This window comes from Protobothrops mucrosquamatus, unplaced genomic scaffold (genome assembly GCF_001527695.2).
Source record: "Protobothrops mucrosquamatus isolate PMUCROS unplaced genomic scaffold, P.Mucros_1.0 scaffold2792, whole genome shotgun sequence".
In the NCBI taxonomy this organism is placed as follows: Eukaryota; Metazoa; Chordata; class Lepidosauria; order Squamata; family Viperidae; genus Protobothrops; species Protobothrops mucrosquamatus.
The window spans coordinates 139,442-159,689 of record NW_015388829.1 but is presented as its reverse complement, the minus strand read 5'-3'; the positions used below and the strand labels follow the sequence as shown (position 1 = coordinate 159,689).

At 37.8% G+C, this 20,248-nt stretch overlaps 1 protein-coding gene across 1 annotated transcript in view; it reads right to left on the bottom strand.

Moving 5' to 3' along the window:
* Window positions 1-20,248, bottom strand: part of STK10 (serine/threonine kinase 10) — a 78,545-nt gene that overhangs the window by 21,240 nt on the left and 37,057 nt on the right. Inside the window, exons 3-8 of the mRNA XM_015825755.1 lie at window positions 12,960-13,008; window positions 9,650-9,799; window positions 6,674-6,746; window positions 5,450-5,644; window positions 2,319-2,400; window positions 728-862 (exon numbers count right to left, since the gene is read on the bottom strand). Coding sequence (XP_015681241.1) covers window positions 728-862; window positions 2,319-2,400; window positions 5,450-5,644; window positions 6,674-6,746; window positions 9,650-9,799; window positions 12,960-13,008 — 684 coding nt within the window. The remainder of the gene's footprint in view (window positions 1-727; window positions 863-2,318; window positions 2,401-5,449; window positions 5,645-6,673; window positions 6,747-9,649; window positions 9,800-12,959; window positions 13,009-20,248) is intronic.

The following is a 20,248-nucleotide window of genomic DNA, read 5'->3' as shown; positions in this document are numbered from 1 at the left end:
CAAGATCACCTCAGATGGGGACTGCAGCCAAGAAATTAAAAGACGCTTGCTCCTGGGGAGGAAAGCTATGGCAAATCTAGACAGCATACTAAAAAGCAGAGACATCACCCTGCCAACAAAAGTACGTATAGTCAAGGCCATGGTTTTCCCAGTTGCAATGCATGGCTGTGAAAGTTGGACCATAAGAAAGGCTGAGCGCAAAAGAATTGAGGCCTTTGAACTATGGTGCTGGAAAAGACTCCTGCGAGTCCCTTGGACTGCAAGGCGTTCAAACTGGTCAGTCCTAGAAGAGATCAACCCTGACTGCTCTTTAGAAGGCCAGATCCTGAAGTTGAAACTCAAATATTTTGGCCACCTAATGAGAAGGAAAGACTCACTGGAGAAGAGCCTAATGCTGGGAAAGATTGAGGGCAATAGAAGAAGGGGATGACAGAGAATGAGGTGGCTGGATGGAGCCACTGAAGCAGTAGGCGTGAACTTAAATGGACTCCAGAAGACGGTAGAGGACAGGAAGACCTGGAGGAACATTGTCCATGGGGTCGTGATGGGTTGGACACAAGTTCGCAATTAACAACAACATACATATGTCTGTGTATATTACAGTATGTGTATGAACACACATTCATGTATACTATGTGTATGAACACACATATAGGGGAAAAGTAATATTTTGTCTTGTTTCCTTAATGCAAACACCACTTAAAGCAACAAAAGGAATTCAACTTACAGATGCAGATTCCGACGAGTCCTCTTCTTCAACTTCCTCTCTATTGTCTTCAATTTCCTCCATCACTTCAGCCTTTGCCTCTGCCACGAGCTCACGTAAGGCTTTATTGCTGGTGACCCTGCTGACAAAAGGGTGCTAAAAAAACCCCCAAGTTCACAATTACCAAACTAGTCTGGTTTTCTTGCAAATCAAGAGCAAGACAGTTTAACGTGAACGTAGAGACTTTGTCAGCTATTTCACCCTTCCTTTGCTACTCAAATATTTGTGAACAATACAATGTACTGTATTGATCACGAGTTACAGGCAATAATATTGCAATCTCTAACTTTAAAATAAACAGTATAGGTCATAAAGGTTTCTGCGTTACTGGGGCCAAACCTTTTCCAGAAAATGTTAGGAGCTAGAAGTATATTTAGTTTTCAGTCTTTACAAGCTCAGACTGGTTTCTTTCACAGTTGTGGAATATGTGTGCTTCCAAGTAGCATTTCTACCGAAGCGCATACTTTCTGTGACAGTGAAACATTGAAGCTGGAAAACTACACAGACAAGGCAAAGAAAAACATGAAAAAAACATATGGAATAGCTGCCTATTGGAGCTTTAGAAAGACAAGTTTCTATTGCTTGATAAGTGCAACATTCCCATTGCAATTGAGGAGCTAAAATATACAACATGTTATGTTAGGTGTCCTTTCCATCACAGATGAACAAGTAAGAAGGCTACCTCACCATATACTGCATACACACAGACTTATTGAAAAAAACCCTGCAGAAAAGGCCGTATAATGTACTTTAGAATTTACATAAAAGAATTACACTGTTAACTTGCAATGTTGGCATTCCTCTTTTAGAGGTATACCTACTTTAACAGGGAGAGAACAAACTCACCAAGAAAACTCATAAATCAGCCTTTAATTTTTTACTGATTCATCATTAAATTTATATTGCCCCTCCCATCTCGCTTGCATGTGATTCTAAAACGCACACAGTTAAAACACAATTAAGAATTCTAACCTTCCACCATTAAAATATATTAAAACAGTTAAAAGCTATATTTAAAAATTAAAATGTAAAGAAAATAAAATTTAAAAAAAACCCAGTGTTTTCCACAGTAGATAGTATTGCACGCTTTCTTTTTGTTAATTATGTCAACATAGTCTGGTTTTCGGAATACTTCTGCCAAGCAATAATCAAATTAAAATTCATCCCTCCACTTTTTCCGCAGTCAAAGTTAGCAATAGCAAATAACAACTGCATACTTTTTAATGCTGGGCCAAAATTTAAGCGGTATAGAATAGCCTTCCCCAACCTGGATGCCCCCTACCCCCCAATGGGTGGAAATAACTGCCATAATTCTCAGCAATGTTTTAGATGTACGAGGGAGACCGCACTAGATGTGTCAGGAAGCAGAACTACTCAAATGGTAGAGTTTTTTCTCCCATGAGAAACATAATTAGAACCTAAACTCCAGCAATCACCCAGGTTTTCTCTACATTAATGGGGGGAAATCTGTACTCCCACCAGGGACACGTGTGTGGATTTATGAGCTTCTATGCAGTATCACCACATGACTCACTTGAGATGCTATACTTACTTCCAGCAATTGTGTGGCAGTTGGCCGGGTCTCAGGGTTCTTGTCGAGCGCAAACTTCAGAAAATCTCTGAATGCTGGAGACCTTTATAAACAAACACACACACACATTTAAAAATGTCAGGAGAAAAAAAAACCAGGACATCCTACCCTGGATACACTAACATGGTTTACAAATTAAAATTTGTATGGCTGAACGGCGATGGCTGTTCAGAAGCAAGCTACATGCTGTCATTCTGTTCCCGATTCATGCCAAAGACCAAATGTTAGCAAGCTCACGCGGGGACAATTTGTCTGCCTGAGTTTAAGCTAATACAAAGCCTTCTGTCAGACAACGGATTGCACCCTCCTCCCTTCCTGAATCTCTTTTTCTGTGCTGGCTGCCATGTAAGAGTAGGTTAAAAACACTTACTGCCAGTTTCTATGTAGAATCGCAGTTTCACACAGGGCTACATCTGCCCAGTGATTTTCTAGCCTGTCTTGTTCATATGTAAGAGACTCAGAGCGTCTGGCTGTTTTCTATTCCTCTTGTACCATAATAGGAAGCCTAGCTAGATGTACCTTCTAATAAGCATTTCATGTCCTGGGAGAGGCCAGAAAGTAAAAACACCAAGCTGCACTGGTTGCATATTTGTTGGGGACTGTGCTGTGCATTAAAAATATCATCATAAACCAACACATTTCAGATATTCACAGAAACAAAGAAAAAAACTACATTGCACCAGTCAAACTACAGGTAGTCCTCAGTAAACGGCAGCAATCGGGACTGGGTTTGCTGTTGCTAAGCAATGTGGTCATAGTGTGATGTCACATGACTAAGCTTCTTAGTGAAAACAGTTCCAGCACTCCGGTTCCTCACTTTATTAAGTGAGGATGACACATGGTTACCACTTGTGACCTCCTGCTGGCTTCCCCATTGACTTTCCTTGTTGGAAGCCAACAAAGAAGGTTGTAGATGATAAGCACATGACCACAAGATGCTGCAACTCATAACTGCGAGGTTGCACCAAGTGCTCAGATAGCAACTATGCGACCATGGGGATGCTGAGATGGCCAGAACTGCAAGGATCAGTCATAAGTACTACTTGTTCAGTACCATCACAGGTCTGAACAGTTGCTGAATTGTTAAGGACCACCTGCATTTGTCTTAGAATGGAGGGAATCTTTCCTGTCTTTTATTATCATACACCTTTTAAATGGGGAAGCCAAGGAGGGAACCTGAGATCTTCTCATTACAAAAACAAGCTATTATCTTTGCTGTACATTGCTCATATCTCAGATGCTGCAGAAAAATGTGGCATTATATAGTCCAGGGGTAGGCAACCTTGGCTCTTTTATGACTCGTGGACTTCAACTCCCAGAATTCCTGGGCCAGCATGGCTCAGCTTGGAAACCTCTCCCTTTCCCCTCAGCATGGCTGGCTCAGGAATTCTGGGAGTTGAAGTCCACGAATCATAAAAGAGCCAAGGTTGCCTACCCCTGATATAGTCCTAAGGCAGGAAATACTGTATTTTAAGAGTTTGGAAAATGAAATATTCTGGAAAACAGGACAATACAATACATTTAAATAAGAAATGGAAAATAATGATTGATAAAACAAGGTCAATGATACTAGAAGTTGTAGTCCAAAACATCTAGAGAACATCAGGTTGAGAAAGGCTGCTTTAAGGAATTCAAGGTGTACTCTTTATACATGTCAGCCCTTTGAGGTAGCCCAAAATCATGAATATTAAAACTACTTTTATTATAGGGTTACAGTAACAGAATCTTGCAACTCTGAACAAGGAAGGGTCAAGTCTGAGACACTTTCTCAAATTCCATTCCTGCTTTGGGTGGAGATTTATCTGACTGTTGTCTTGGCTAGATTTCTTCTTCCCTCAAGGTTATTCTCACAGCCCACTATATGAGGGCAACACCTTTTACATTCACATTTTAGGAAGATGCGCTAAGAAGACAAAGCTCTTTGCCCAAAATTACCTAGTTTCAAGGGATAAGTGGAGATTTGTGTATAAACAAATTAGAAATTAGTGCTAGCAGTCATTGTTACCAACATAATTGATATCTCAATGTTACACTTGCTAGATATTGCTGGAATAATATTTTCCATTAGCTACAAAACTCATGGTCAATAGTGAAAGGGGCAGAAGTTATACGTAGCTAACCTGGAGATCAGCATGAGGAATCTTAATCAAGTCTAGGGATGCATAATCCTTTCATTAGAAGCATTTCAAGTGACGCCCCAAGGGCTGCACTTGACAAACTGGGAAGAGCAAAATCTAATTAAAATTACTTTAATTGACTTAATTGCAGTTAAGGTGATGCACTCAGCATGTTTTTAATTATTTCCCTTTTCCGTCAGATTAAATATTACAATTTGGTGGCGAGTTATAGAGTAGTCCTGAAGGATGAATTTAAAGCATTACAGCTTCAAGTAAGGTCTTGGTGCTTTACGCTGCGTGTTTCTGAACTAGTCCAGGAGTTAATGAAATAATAAGAAAAATATTTCCATTCCTCTGCTTATTCATTCTTGGGAACCTTTTTATTAAATGGGTCCCAATTTGCAGTGGCAATATTTTACAGCAGCTGGGAAACCCTAATAATTAACCATGCTGGCTGAGGCTAATGGTAGGTGGAATTCAGCAACAGATGGAAAGGTTCCAGATTTCAAATTCAACTTCTCAGACTTTTTCTATCATGATTATTCCATTTGCTACAGATCTGTTTTGGCTACTAATAAAATAATAGATTGATCCAATGAAGTATTTCCTATTAATGTAATGGTATGTGAAAATGACCTTGAAGGAGAATGGAAGAGATGCTGTCTCAGAAACGATCAGACATGAGAAGAAGGAGTCCTCAGTGGCTTAATGGTCAGAGGAAAAAAACTTAGGAAGGACCTGCTCTAATTGACTCGGCAGTTAGAAGTGCCGATGGGAGATTTATACCTTCACACTTGCAAGATTCTATTAATGTAGCCTTATAACAATGCAGAATTAGCTTATCCAGTCATGTTTCCTATTTTGTTCACCTGGGAACACTCATAATTATTGTTGGTAAAGGTGGGAAGGAAAGAAGACCAAGACACTTCTTGCAAGTATGCTTGACTGTTAGTGAACAAGAAAAAAACTTCTCACCACTTTGATGGATAATTAAGAGTCGGAGGATCAGATTTGGCTATTTTTAGTAAGACTCTCATAGGGTTCAGCTCATGATGAGGTGGCTCTATTTGTGCCATTTCTATGAGTGTTATGCCCAAGGACCAGATGTCAGCCTTGTAATCATAAGGGGTGTCTTTCATAGTCTCACACATCACTACTTCAGGAGCCATCCTAAAAAACAAAGAAAGAGGAGTGAAATTCTACTACAAATTCATTTCCACTGAAAGTGGTTCTAAGAGCCAGATCTTGTTTTCAAGATGAACTATATATTCAACTACTCTAGGACTGACCTTAAAAGTACAACTTTGTAACTAAACTATGAATGAAACATGAAAATCCATCCCTTCTGCACTCAGAATGAACTAGCCAACATTACAAACTCCTGAATCCCATTGTCTTTGGTAATACCATTGAACATAACACAAAAATACATCCTCTACTGAAATTAATAGATTGCAAAAATGGTTAACTTCTGTAGCCCACATATACACTCCTGGTCATTCATCTCTCCCTTCTCCATTGGCCACAGAAGGCAACCAGTCGGCTAATGACATCTGACCTAAATACTGCTTGAAATGGCAAATTAAATGCACACTGATTGCATCCCCTTAATGATGATGTAGCTGATTTAGTGATTAAATTCTTGGAGTGAATACTTGTTTTTATACCCTTGGAACTGCTTCAAAAGGACATTCCACCAAATTGGGGGAGGGGAGTGAGAAGAAGACAGAACAGCCCAAATTCCATCAATATCTCATCCCAGATACAGGCTGTAGTTTCTTTACTGCCCTAAGAGAGCAGTGATTCAAATGACGGAATACTGTTGCAGCTGACAATTTTTATTCCTTCCATATTTTTCCCTCCACCTCCAAGGATAAAGTCCTTGAAACATACAAACTCACTTTAAAAAAAAATAATTAAATGCAGCACTGCCTTCTAGATTGACACACTCTTTTTATATTTTACATTCATTTAAAATACATACAAATGGGACATTGCACTAATTAAGATCAAGATATCAGTCACATAACACACAGACAAATATATCTGCACACTCACGGCATAATTTAAAATACAGCCCCATAATAAGTAACAAAACCATATGTTGATTAGGACACAACATCCCCCCCCCCTTCTCTCCCAATGAAATTTGGCAGTGATTTCTTTAAAGGTCATGCTATTGTGAAATAAACCTCTTACCAGTATGGTGTGCCAATGAAAGAATCCCTCTTCTGCACAGTCTTCATGTTTTTGGCTGATACTCCAAAATCAGCTGAAAAAAGTTGAAATCACATTCAATTCTTTAATGAATATTTTGGGTACCAGTGTGCTTAAAAGGGCAACCTTTAATTCTATCACTCCTCAGTTTGTTTCTCAAGCATATAGAGGACCAATAGAAACTTTAAGCTGGATGGACACCAAGGACCCTCTGCATCTTATTGTACTAGAATTCTCATATTTGGGAATTGGCTCTACCCATATCTAGCCTATACTAATGATCTGAAACATGTTAAAAATATAAAAATAGTGATACTATCAAATGATGGAGTCTACGCCCACAAAACATATTATTGTTAAATATTCTTCTCATAAGACAGACTACTTCAATATGGATGAGTATTTGAGAAGGATGTGAAAAGTAACCTAGCATTCTGATTAGCTTGCTTTTTTTAGCTAACCATAATTATAGGGATGGTAAGGAAAACCCTTCTAAATCTCTCGTCAAGCTAGAGCAGCATTTTGCTTTACTATAAGAAGGAAACAATTCACTGTCAGGGACTTCGCCTCCATCCTAACATACAATTCATGGCTTTGCTATTTAAATTTGATTTCATACAGTAATTTACAGTTCCATTTTATGTTAAATATTATTTCCATCTCTTCCCAGAAATTTCAACTAGAAAGATACATAAAGCAAGACATGTCAGCCTTTTCATCTCTCCACACCAACAAATAAACTAACATTCTCCACTCATATAAAAATGATGCCAATTCCCACCAAACTTGAAAAGAATAGCAAGCATTGATTTATATACAAGCCCTCACAAAACAATAAGAAAAATGCTGAATTCATAAGTAGCTTTCAATGTCTCCTTGCATTCCTACACCTACTACTTCTGCTTTTGTTAGTCTTTTAAATGACCTTAATTTTTTTATCAACTTATGTGCAGGACTTTTTAATTGCACAATTTTGGATTTTATAACTACTGTTCCAGAGAATTCACGTGCTGTTAAATTATGTTCTTGGCAGAACTGGAGCTCTCATAATTCTTCCCTAAACAGACTAAGATGGGACAAGCATGAAGATAAATGTATAAATGATGATGGGAAGACAGCTTGAGAGGGGAGATCAGAATTAGAAGTAACGAAAGGGCGCTATGTGTAATGCAAAAGTTAAACTTCTGCTCCTGAAAAGACAAATGCTGATTTCTTGAGGCATATCATTATAACATCGTCTTCAAAATACCTGTCCAATACTAACTTGCTCTGCAAACAGGATTTCCATTTAGAGTTAGGCAATTATCAAAAACTTCTGCTTATAAAGGAGAATCTTTGAAATGAGTTCTAAATAAAAACATCCAATCCCAAGGAACTATTTCTAAACAATTAAGAGTTGGGATAGCAAGTAGAAATCTTAGTAGTCTAACCAGAACATTAGAACAACAGCTATCCTTATGTGGCAGCATGGAAAAGGTTGGCCTTTTCGACAAAGAGATACTGTCTAAGCCAGTAAGAAAAGAAAATTCTTTGGTGGTTGTGTCTTTCTCACTGTAGCCAATGTTACATTCCACAAAGTTTATAAAATGACAAAGTTGCTGAACTGACTCCCCCCCCAGCACACACACACACACACACACACACACACAATACGTTTCCTGGAAGGGGATGGAGGGAAGAGATCAGCAGAAAGTACTAAAGTTCTGAAGATGAAGCTAAGCACCTAGCAACTCTTTGATTATATCTCTTTCCCATACAAAACCTCAGTTAAAAATGATCATTTTCTTTTTTAAAAAAATGTTCATCAATTTATACCAGCTTACATTAAACTACATCTCTGCTCACTCTCTCTACACCATTTATAAACATGCTTAAAAGCATTAGGCGTAATGCAATCCTTAGAAGTTTCTATTCAGAAGTTGCCTTTCAATTGTGAACATGATCCATTTACTCTTGTGCCATGATTTTTCTTCTTAAAGTCTCCATCCTTGCTTCCTGGGACATCCTCAAATATAAAAACTGATCTTAAAAATCTGCCTTTTTTCCTTTACTAGAAAATCTGCAATTTCACACATAAGTTCTTTAAAAAAAGTTCTGTATGGATACCATCTGGTACCAGAGAACAGTTCCATGTTCATATTGCTCATGAAGTCTAAACTCACTATAAACTTCATTTACATTCTCTATGTTATATAGATTATAAACAATTTGTAAATTTCCGAGAGACAACTGATCTATACTTTTAAATCTGAAGAAGGAAGAAGAATTTTACTTGCATTGTTTCTGACTTCAAGGGGCCTCTCTCTGGCAGCTTTTGGCGCCATGACCAAATTTAGTCTTTTTTGTTCCGAGAAAAACATTTCCAGTTAAAATATTTTCGCATTTTGTCATGGCTAATAACATGACAAAGGCCCACCAAAGCTGCAATCCAGTGTGTGCTTTTTCAGGAGGGAGTTCCATGAAATAGTGGGACTCAATACTAAATATAAGATTGTACATTAAGAACTTATTGAAAGGAAATTCAGATATTTGGTCAATAATAAAAGCTGCTAGATTACATTCGGCAAATTCTTCTTTTCCAATCCAACAAATTCCAATCAGAGAAAAAGGCTGGAACAGGGGTAGTCAACCTTGGCTCTTTTATGACTCGTGGACTTCAACTCCCAGAATTCCTGAGCCAGCTGTGCCAGCTGTGCTGGTTCAGGAATTCTGGGAGTTGAAGTCCACGAGTCATAAAAGAGCCAAGGTTGACTATCCCTGGGCTGGAAGAAGACCAGTCTAACCAAAGACTATTTAACAGTTAGATGTGACTAGTTGTCTATTGCTATTTTCGTGACAAAAGAGTCCCAACTGTTTGTTTGTTTTTAAATCATCTACTTTTCATACTTGCTGAATACAAGAACCAACCTTCTGGCATACTGACTATTTCTCACTCCAGAGCCAAGTACTTTGTCTCACCAAGTTTAATGTCTCCATCTAGGGTTAGCAACACATTGCCCGCCTTTAAGTCTCGATGGATAATCTTCTTGCCATGCAGATAGTCCAGGGCTTCCAGCATCTGGCGACAAATCACCTTGATCTGGGATTCAGTCAGGCCTCGATCCAGCTCTACAGAACAGTTGGAAAGACTCTTTCAGTTATTCTTTGTTCTGAACTTGGCAGTAACACGCACACAACTGAGAGTGACAACCAATTAAAGCTTAACTAGTTGAGTAATAAATCACAAGTTATAAAGACCAAAATCTGCAATACAGGTAGCCCTCCGCTTAGGATCATAACAGAGCCCAAAATTTTTGTTGCTAAATGAGAAATTTGTTAAGTGAGTTGTGCCCCATTTTATGACCTTTCTTGCCCCAGTTGTTAGGTGAATCACTGCAGTTGTTAAGTTAGTAACATGGTTAAGTGAAATTGGCTTTCTGTTGACTTTGCTCGCAAAAGGTGATCCACATAACCCTGGACACTGCAACCGTCATAAATATGAGTCAGTTGCCATGCATCTCAATTTTGATGACGTGACCTTGGGAAATCTGCAACCATCATAAGTGTGAAATATGGTCATAAATCACTTTTTCAGTGCTGTTATAACTTCGAACAGTCACTAAACAAACTGTTGTAAGTTGAGGACTACCTGTAAATGTTTTGGGTACCATGGCCTGCTTCCTCTTAAATATAGACAACTCATGTTAATATGTAAAATCTATCACCCATACTAAATACAGCTTTGGAGTCTGGAGTTTACAATATTCTGGCCTAAAGTAATTAGAGCAAAATCAGGTTTAAAGTGTAAAAATTGACTGAAAAAAATTAGATACTGCATAAAAGCGTGCCCTGTCTGTTTCATTTGTCACACATATGAACAACCCCCCTCTTTTTCCTCACTGGAGGAATGCTTCCAAATGGCAATCTGCTTAGAAAACATTATTAGTAGCTGAATCCAGTTTAGTGATTAAATCATGGCTGTGGTTACCATGTGGCAGTCCAAAAGGAGATCTGGCCCCATATAGCAGGAATCACATTTTTATCCTCCTCCTCATCTCTTGTTTTTACCTCAGGACAAGAAGGTGGTGATCTGAATATGGAAGGACAGTATAGATCTAAATGGTTTTCTGGTTGCTCTGGTGAAATTTCTCTTCACTTCTAGCAAAGCCTCCGTTAATGTTTAGAACAGGGAAATCAGTTGGGAAACAGACGCAGTCTCCCTGATAGAGTGCTCTGGCAACAAAATAGGTTAAAGTTTGAGTGTCATGGAGGAATAGTTTGGAAAATCCATTGGAGGACAGCCTGGAGCCCTTATTAAGGTGTATGGAATGACAAGGATAACAAACAAAAAAGTACTCTGCCATCCATTAGCATCCAAAGAAAATTAGGCCATGCAGTTACTTCAAGCTAAAATAAATCTATTTTGTCCTAAAAGTGATTGTCTACTCAATCCTTCAGTCAAATTCATAATCATAAATCTTGCTGGTCTTCTGAACCACCACAGCAGGAATGTGTATAAGTGGTCTTTAGAAAGGCATTCTTTCTATAGATAACATAAAATTTAGAAGATGTAATTTCCTGCTTACTTAATAATTACATAGTTTTTGTAATTGATTTTTTTTTAAAGTACTGTTCTTTTTTTCAAACTGTTTAACATTTGTACTCACTTGGCTGCCCAATTTGCAAATAGCAACTCTGGCTGCCTTACATGGGTTAAAAACATAGAAACTAAGAATCACAAAACAGACAACACACAAAGACATATCACAATACAGAATAATACAGAATAATCAAGGGCAAGTACATATATGCTAAATTCCAAAAGCTTTGTAGGACAGGCTCATCCCAAATTCTGGCCCACTGCCCAGAGGGGAAAAAAAAACCAGGTTCTTAAGGCTGAAAGCCAACAAGGCTGTTTAGCATACCAAGAGATGCATGTTCATTGGAGAGAGAAATAAGGATATTTATATAAATAAATATGTAATTCTCCAAGGCACAATTATTACAGATGACTAATAATAAAATAAGGAAGGCCTTGACTCACAGCTATTGTAAATAGAAATTAGTTTCCTCATATATTTTTTTGCTAAACCATAATAGATAAGACATTTAAGAATATTCTCTATCTTTTGCATTAAGCAACATGGCCCAATATGAATGCCAAATAGGGCCAAATAAGGCTAATCCAAGAGGGAGATGTTAAATAGGACAGTCATTCTTTCAGCAGCAAAACATCTTAACCAGAGATGAAAAGCTCCCATTTCACTGTTGGGTTCTTATTTGCCCACTGCCAGTAGAGACATTGGATTCATTTAAAGCAGGGGTCTTCAAACTTGGCCCTTTTATGACTTGTGGACTTCAACTCCCAAGGCTTGCAATGACCAAAAGACATGTTCATTGTGAAAGTAATGGGCACAGTTGGAATTCATTTCCCTTGATCATAATCAGTCTTTTACAATGACTAATTGCATATTAAAGTTTTTCCCTCTTTCTTGGAAGATCTGAGTCTTTAGCTCTGCAATTTCTACGACAAGTTAATCCTAAGAAGGCAGAACTTCACTACCCCCTGCCTTAAGGGCAGCGACTGAACTTTTAGTTTTAATTAGAAATATTGCTTGGTTCTTTCACTTTGCTTTCCTCTAAAAGCACCTTTTCAGTCCTGGAGGTGATTTGTGTGTGTGTGTGGGGGGGGGGGGGAAACTGTGCAATTAAAATCCTGAAGAACACAAAACTCTTTTTCTTTCCTATCAGGAAAGACCATGAAAACTCAGCCGTCACTATAGGTCACTTTGAAATATCAGCTGTAGAAAATTAAACCTCATCACTAGAAGAACTTTTTTTTAATAGACTTGCTCTATATTTTTTCACTACTGGCCAACCTCCCACTCTGCATGATGAAGCCACAACTCCCAGACTGATCTCAAAAATAAAGCACAACTTCCATAGGTTTGCCTCCTTTGTTGTATTTTAGGAAAAGCTATGAAAATAAGCTTTTTCTGTAATGACATATATCTTCCTACTACTGAATTTCCTGTATACATATATGATTATTGTCAGGCTATTATGGGAATGTTTATGCACATACCTTTAAGCACAAGCTGTAATATTCTATACCAGGGGTGTCAAACTGCTGGCCCGTGGGCCGGATGCGTCACATGGAAGCCGCACCCACCCCATTGCCGGCAATGGCAAAACTGTCTCGATACGTTGCGCAACGTCACATGACGTCGCGAGTTTGACATGTCTGTTCTATACGACATGGGGCAATATGAAGCTTCATTGTACTTACCTAGCATAGTAGCATCTACAGCTCCACCAGGACAAAACTCAATCATAATCTAAAGAAAAAAAGAAATAAATGGGTAAGCAGAAATGATATTTATATAATATACACATTTTATTTCATAAAATATGCAAAACAAATGTTATGTAAAATATACATATATTTGTTATACGTATTCCCACACAACTATATAACTACTATATACAAAAAATCTGAATCACTGAATGAACAGCCACAACAATAACAAATATCAGTCAGTTATTTCTTCTCCAAAATAAAGTTGCATTTCAGTAACATTTTCACAAATAAGCTGGACTCCTTGCTGCTTCTGAATATTGTAACAAGGTGTTAAGATGCCCACTCAAATGCAAGAATAACTAAAGAGGCTATCTTTCCTCCTATGAACACAGGAAAAATGTTGTGTTGAAATCAAGGCAATCCATCTTACAGTTCTTGTAATTTTTAACAAAAATAATAATTTGCTTCAAAACTATTAATACATACAAAGCACATTAGATTGTCTTGAGCTTAGACTGGGACAACAGTATTATTATAGTTTGGGCTTCATGTGCCCAAAATGTATTCCTTTTAGTTTGTGTGGGAAAAAAATTAAAACCCTCCGGTCCCTATGTGTCTCAGTATCTCTGCCACAAACCAGGGAAAATACCTGAACATTTTGGTCTACTTGTTCCTGTGCCATCTCCAAGTCTCCAGCTAGGATGAGACTTTGCAACATTTTTTATGTGTTGGGCATGCTCCACAATTCATTCCTTCATTCATTAAGCTTATTGGGCATGCCCACAAATTCATTCCTTCTCTTGGTTGCCAATAATTCCCTACACTTTTTGTACCGGGCACAATCCTACAAGGTTTTCTCATTATTCTAGTTTGAGAGTTGCCATCAGCCATATTGGAAAGCAGATTCCTGAAAACCCTTAATGCAGAAAGCATTTATTCTGTCAGTCTGGGAATACTGAATAATTGAACCACATTTTAGTCTACTACAATTTTTATAGAGATATTTGTAGAGCTGCTAACATGCCTCAATAAGCTATTCCCTAGTTGTTCCTATGAATTTTAAGTGAAGCTCCTCTTGGCAGACCAAAGTCCCCAAACAACCCTACTGTTTGCCTCTGTAGCTGGAGAACTCATGCTTTGCTAACAATAAATTACTTTGGGATTGCTCTTACTGGTTATATTAAGTACTGCTGCAATTGTTCCTATGCCATTTTAGTAGTTTACTGCCTTTTATTTTGATATGTTTGATGCATCTGTGACCTGCAATGAACAATAAAGCAAGCCTCATTCACATTTTGTTCCCCTCATAAAAGCTTGAAATGCAGTCAATTAAGAAAATCAATCACTGTAGAATTGTCCCTCTCCGGTATACTATAGATACAAAATAATTGATAATTGCTTAGCTGGGCTACTAGTCTGTCCAGCTAAGTAGCAACTGTTTGTCAACTTTTGGCTGATCTCAAAAAACTAAGCCGTATCATACTGGCTGGGACTTAGGAAATTACACTGGGAATTACAATTTTTCAACTACAATTGAGAAACAAAAACAAATGGCAAATGGCAAACTACATTTGTATGGTGCCAAGTAAACTCATACCTATATCTGCAAAATTATTAGGAGAGATGCTTAACTTGGAGACTTTTTCTTAACTTAAAACACAGCCAGGCTTACAAACCATTTTCATTGATCACTTCTAGATCATATATAATCTATTTTCTTACTAGCATACACTGGAAATGGTAAAGCAAGATATTTATACTACTGAAATATTTAAATTAGGAGTCTGTGATTATCTTTACTTCATACAACTATTCCAGTTCCTGCACTGAAATATTTCTTTCGCTATAGTCTTGCTCCTTTCCATCCAAGAACGGTAAGAAGTTTCATTTGTGCTTGAGACACTCTTTTGCTCATGCATGTGAATTTGTTATATATCTTCATGATGGAGTTCTTCTATCTATCTAATACTTATAACTGGGCAGTCATAATTATAATACTTATAATTATGACTGCCCAATGTAGCTGAATAAGTAGTGCCTGCTGAAGTTCGGCTCCTATCAGGAGCTCCAACAGGAGGGGGCATAGAAACGGTCATTTTTGGTTGCTGTTCCCCTCCTTTTGAACAGCAAGAATGCTCCCCACTCTTAAGACCTTCCAGAAAATAGTTAAAACTTGGCTTTTATGGAAATCCTTTGAAGATAAAACAGCTAAAGTAAGATTTGTGCCATTATTGTGTGTTACTGTTTTTAATTGTATTTGTTTGACTTTGTACACTCCATAGAGCCTCTGGAATGAGGTGACTTATGAATCTTATAAATATGTCATATTTAAATATATGCTAAGATTGCTTTCTTTCAGTGCAATGTTTTGCACTGCTGAAAATGGACATAATTCTATCTTGGAAACAATTTGATGCAATAATTTTTTAAGGTAAAAGGTGATTAACCCCAACTAAAAATGGACCAGTATTATCTGTCTTAAGTTATTTACACTGTCTTCCTTTATTTTACAAAATAGAAGGTCTGGAAATGAATGAGAAATAAATATATTTAATATAACAAAGTTAGACCAAAAGTTTGAAAAGCTGGCATGAACATGAAGAGTGATGGGGAGGATGCAAAGCTTTGTGAATCTAAGAAATTGAAAAAATATACATGTGCAGTTCATGTAATACTAAGAGTGGAAAATGAGTAGTTTAAGCTTCTAGGAAGCACATTGTTCTTGAGGGTCCAGAAATTCTATTTAAGTTGTAGTAGAAACTGTAATAGCTTCTGTTATGTGAAATCCAATAATAACGCCGGACTTCCAATCCCAAACATAAACATTTCAGAGTGCTCCGTTCTACAGAACAATATTAAGCAGACATTTACTTCACTTTTTAAGCTCTTGGCCAGCTACACTGTACAAGTTGTGTGGTCAAATTCAACAAAAGAAAGAAACAAGTTTTATTACTGTGGAACAAATAGAAAATAACACAATTAACTACTCAAGTCAAGTAGCAATGTTGATGGTCTTTCTTAAATGAAACAACGGGGAAGAAAAGGTATAAAAGTTGTTCACACTGGTTATTCCTGGAACTCATCTAAGTCTTTCATGTACATTAGCACATTAACTTTATGACCTTCTTTTCTTTAGCTCAATGGCACTAGGCAGCCCTCATCTCTCAGCTAAAATCTGCCCTCCAATGTTTGATTACTAGTCTTAAAAAGACAGCATACCAGATGGTTTCTGTAAAGCCTTAAAATGGTGAACAAATTTGGCATAGGCTTACTGAATCATCTCCAGCCCATCTGCTTCAGCATTCTTTTTCCAGTTGTGAAAAAGCTACTGAACAACACACACTCTTAATTTCATAAATAATTTTAATAAAAGTGACTTAAAAAAGAAAAGGAAAACAAAGAAAGAAGAAATAGTCTTATGTAAATGATATTGGTAGGCCCCATAGTTGAGTTCAAGCCATACTTGATATTCCATACCTTATAAACATACGTTCCATGCAGTAGGACTGTCCAGTGGTCATATTTGTTATTTCCCTTTTTATTACTTGTCAATTCCTTTTAAAATATTTTTTGAATTGTTTTCAAGGATAAGCGTTAAATCACAAACTAGAGTAGCCTTATAAAGAGAAATAACTTTTTTTAAAAAAGAAACAAGATGACTAGCTGGAAGCTGCTTTGGAACTGGTTGAGCTGTAAGGATGTTGGGGAACATGATTAGAAAACTGAGAACAAGAGATTCTCCAGACCAATCACTCCTGGATAGTTATCACACAACTGAAGCCAACTAGGATCACTGTAGCTCTGCACTGGAGGTCATTCCCACTCCTGTAGAAAAATAAATATCTATACCATCCATAAAGGATTTGCAGCAGAATGTTGAAAATCAGCCTTGATTATTAAATAGAGAAGTGTTACTGTTTCATTAGGTAAGAAGTCAGGTGTTCTCAGAAAGACTGTTAGGATACAGCCACCAATAATTTTTTTTTAAAAAAAGGATGTTTGCCATTGTGTTTTTGGAGACAGATTTGTGACTTCACTCCAAAGAGATAAAATCCATCCTTTCAAATTTCTTAACCCAGTCTTCACTCTTTTCAGCAAAAGAGGCTTAAAGTCTGTGGCATGGAAATTTAACTGCTGAGTAAGCAAAGATTAGAGTTGAAAACTTGACACCACCCTTCCTGTGTGAAGAATTCATGACCTTTGGTCACTTTTCATACAAACTGGCAATTCTCTCAATAATTAATCCTGCAGGGGAAGCATGGTAAAAAGTAGGGTGTGTGAGCCAGAGACAGAATGAGAGATAGTTGTGTATTACTGGGTGTGTTCTGTTAGCTTTACTGAAACTGTCCCAGAACTAAATTCTAATTACCAACTTTCCCAAAATACTGCTTTGACACAAGAATCTTGTATTTGCATCTCTTAACTCAGTCATCCAGGTCATGGTTATCCCAAAGGTGTTTTTTCATGAGGCAACTGGACTTTCTTTTTTCTCTTTGAAGATGTTTTGCTTCAGCTTCTCAAGAAGCTGAAGAAGCTTCTTGGATGAGAAGTGAAACGTCTTCAAAGAGAAAAAAGAAAGTCCAGTTGCCTCGTAAAAAAGCCCCTTTGAGACACTTGCTTCTCTTCTATCTCAAGATCCCCTCTCTAGAAGATCTTTACCATGCCCAAAATATTGGGGTGCAATTTACTTTCTGTATTCAAAATTTTAAGAGTTTCACACTTTCCATCAGAAGTGAAAAGATAAAGTCACTACTATTCAGGTCTTGTGACAGAAGCACTTGTGACAGAGAGGAGCACTTGTGACAGAAAGGCCTTCATGGCCTTGGACCTGACTACTTGAGGGACCTTCTGCCTCCTCTAGTTTCTGCTTCTCTGGTGAATCAGCCAGAGCTATCGTGTTCTGAGATCCATTGACTAAACTGGGTCATTTGATGGAACCCAGGAATTATGCTATCTCTGTTGCAACGCCTATCCTCTGGAACAGTAACTCCCTGGATATCCATATTATTAATAGATTTATATCTTGCTTTTATTTGTACAGCTTAAATACTCCCTCTCCCAGTTTTCCCCATAATAATAACATTGTGAAGTGGACTGAGCTGGGAGAATGTGACTGGCCCAAAATCATGCAGTTGGCTATGGGAGGCTTAGAACTCAGAGAATCTTGGTTTCTGGGCCAGCATTTTCACCACTGTATCAAACTGGCTTCTATAAGCTACAGGTATTGTCTGTACCATGATCTCATTTAGTAACCCTAAAAAAAGAAAAGTAGTCTCCCAGGCCTTGAGCTAGAGGGAGTGGCATATGGGAATGTTTTGCACTCATCATGTGGGCTTTATTGCTTTCTCTGGATGTTTATCACTCTTTCCTATGTATTATATTGTCTCAAATTGTTGTTAATATGATATGCTTCCCAGAGTTATTATGAAGTCAAGTAGTTCCAGGAAATTATATAAATAAATAAGATGTACTTGTCAAGGTCCCTGCTCCATCTGATTTTATTTTTTTGTGACTCTGATTAATAATTGTTAAGGGGTGTTGTGCAACAGGTGCTTCTCTATTTGAATTCTAAAGTCCCAGAGCACTTTATCTTCTTCATTTTCTATTACTTGGTCTATTTTGTGGCCTCATCAATTCTTGTTTGCAGCTAAATAATATTTCTTCCATAATAATAACAATAATTAAGAAGATAGCATGTTGCAAAGCACTAGTCTCAAGGTTGCATTTTCAAAATGCTTCTATAAAATGGTGGGAGGCTATTATCCAATGTGTTGTTTGATTTCTGGCAAATGGACCTTTTAAAAATTTGGTCATACCCACGAAGGCAACCATCTTGTTAAAGTGCCCATAATATACTGTCTAAATTAAAATGTGTCCTCTGGTTCAAAAAGACTTCAGACCCCTGCACTAAATTATATTTTTCAACCATCCAATCTATACATTGGTTCTTATGACATTTCTTTTCCAGAGTCTATACTGCAGAAAACTCCAGTGAGACAACACAGACAAAACTGAGTCAAATGGATTGACTGTAAAACAATAGAAAACCTGATATTTACGAGTTCTTTTTCTGAGCTGAAGGAAACAATCCCCACCACAGCTCAGAGACAGACCGCACACATCTTAGTCCTTTTACATTTCCAGGCCACACTGGAAAGTACTGTTTTTGTTTGAAACACTGATGACCTGTCTGCTTTAGTTTGCCTTATTTTGAGCCATACAGCAGCTTTCTACATTCTGCTCTCTAAGTCTAGATTTTACTAAATGGTCATTTAACATCTACTAATAAGAGAAAGTTATTTAACTATATGACAATCACAATAAAACAACAAACCAAATTAAAGACATAAATGTTAAAAGTCAGGTTCACAATTGTGTGTTGATACCAGTTCTATCTCTCTTTAAATCAAGATACACATTTATTGAATGGATTGCTCTAGTAATCATTTTCAACATCTACATCAGGGGTCTTCAAACTTGGCCCTTTTATGACTTGTGGACTTCAACTCTCAGAATTAGGCATGCTGGCTGAGGAATTCTGGTAGTTGAAGTCCAAAGTCATAAAAGGGCCAAGTTTGAAGACCCCTCATCTACATGAAACTGCTGGGTTTGGTAACATCAGTATGCTGCAGTATATCTTTCAACCCAGGCCAGGCAACTGATGCTATCAAGGTTCTGTCTCAGTGCCTAGAGACTGTATGGGTTTGGATGGTGAGAAACCATCTCCAACTCTGCTCAATCAAGACTGAGTGGCTATGGGTATTTGGGCCATCTCATCTCTGATCTTGCTTGGGATGGCATTTACCCATTGAAGGGTGCTGCATTGGGAGTCTTCCTAGATTGACACTTACCTACACTCTGATCATCTTACAGCTTGACTAATGTAGCATGCTCTAATGAAGCTACCCTTGAAGACCACCTGGAAGCTTCAGTTGGTCCAGAACACAATAGTGCAGGCAGTGATGGGAATGTCCCATTATGCCTATATAATACTTCTGCTTTGTGAGCTGAACTGGTTGCTTCCAGATGCAATTCAAGGTATTGGTCTTTACTATAAAGCGCTACATGGTATAGGGCCTGGTTACTAGGATCGCTTATCTCCTCTAGTATCCACTCAGCCACTTTGATATGGCAAGGTTTGCATGCTCTGGGTTTGCTTAAACAATGTCATCTATCACAATACCTGCCCTCTGGAATAAGGTTCCCCTGAGATCCAGACAGCCCTCACCCTGCTGATATTTCAAAGGGCTTTGAAGACCTAGTTATTCACCTAAGCC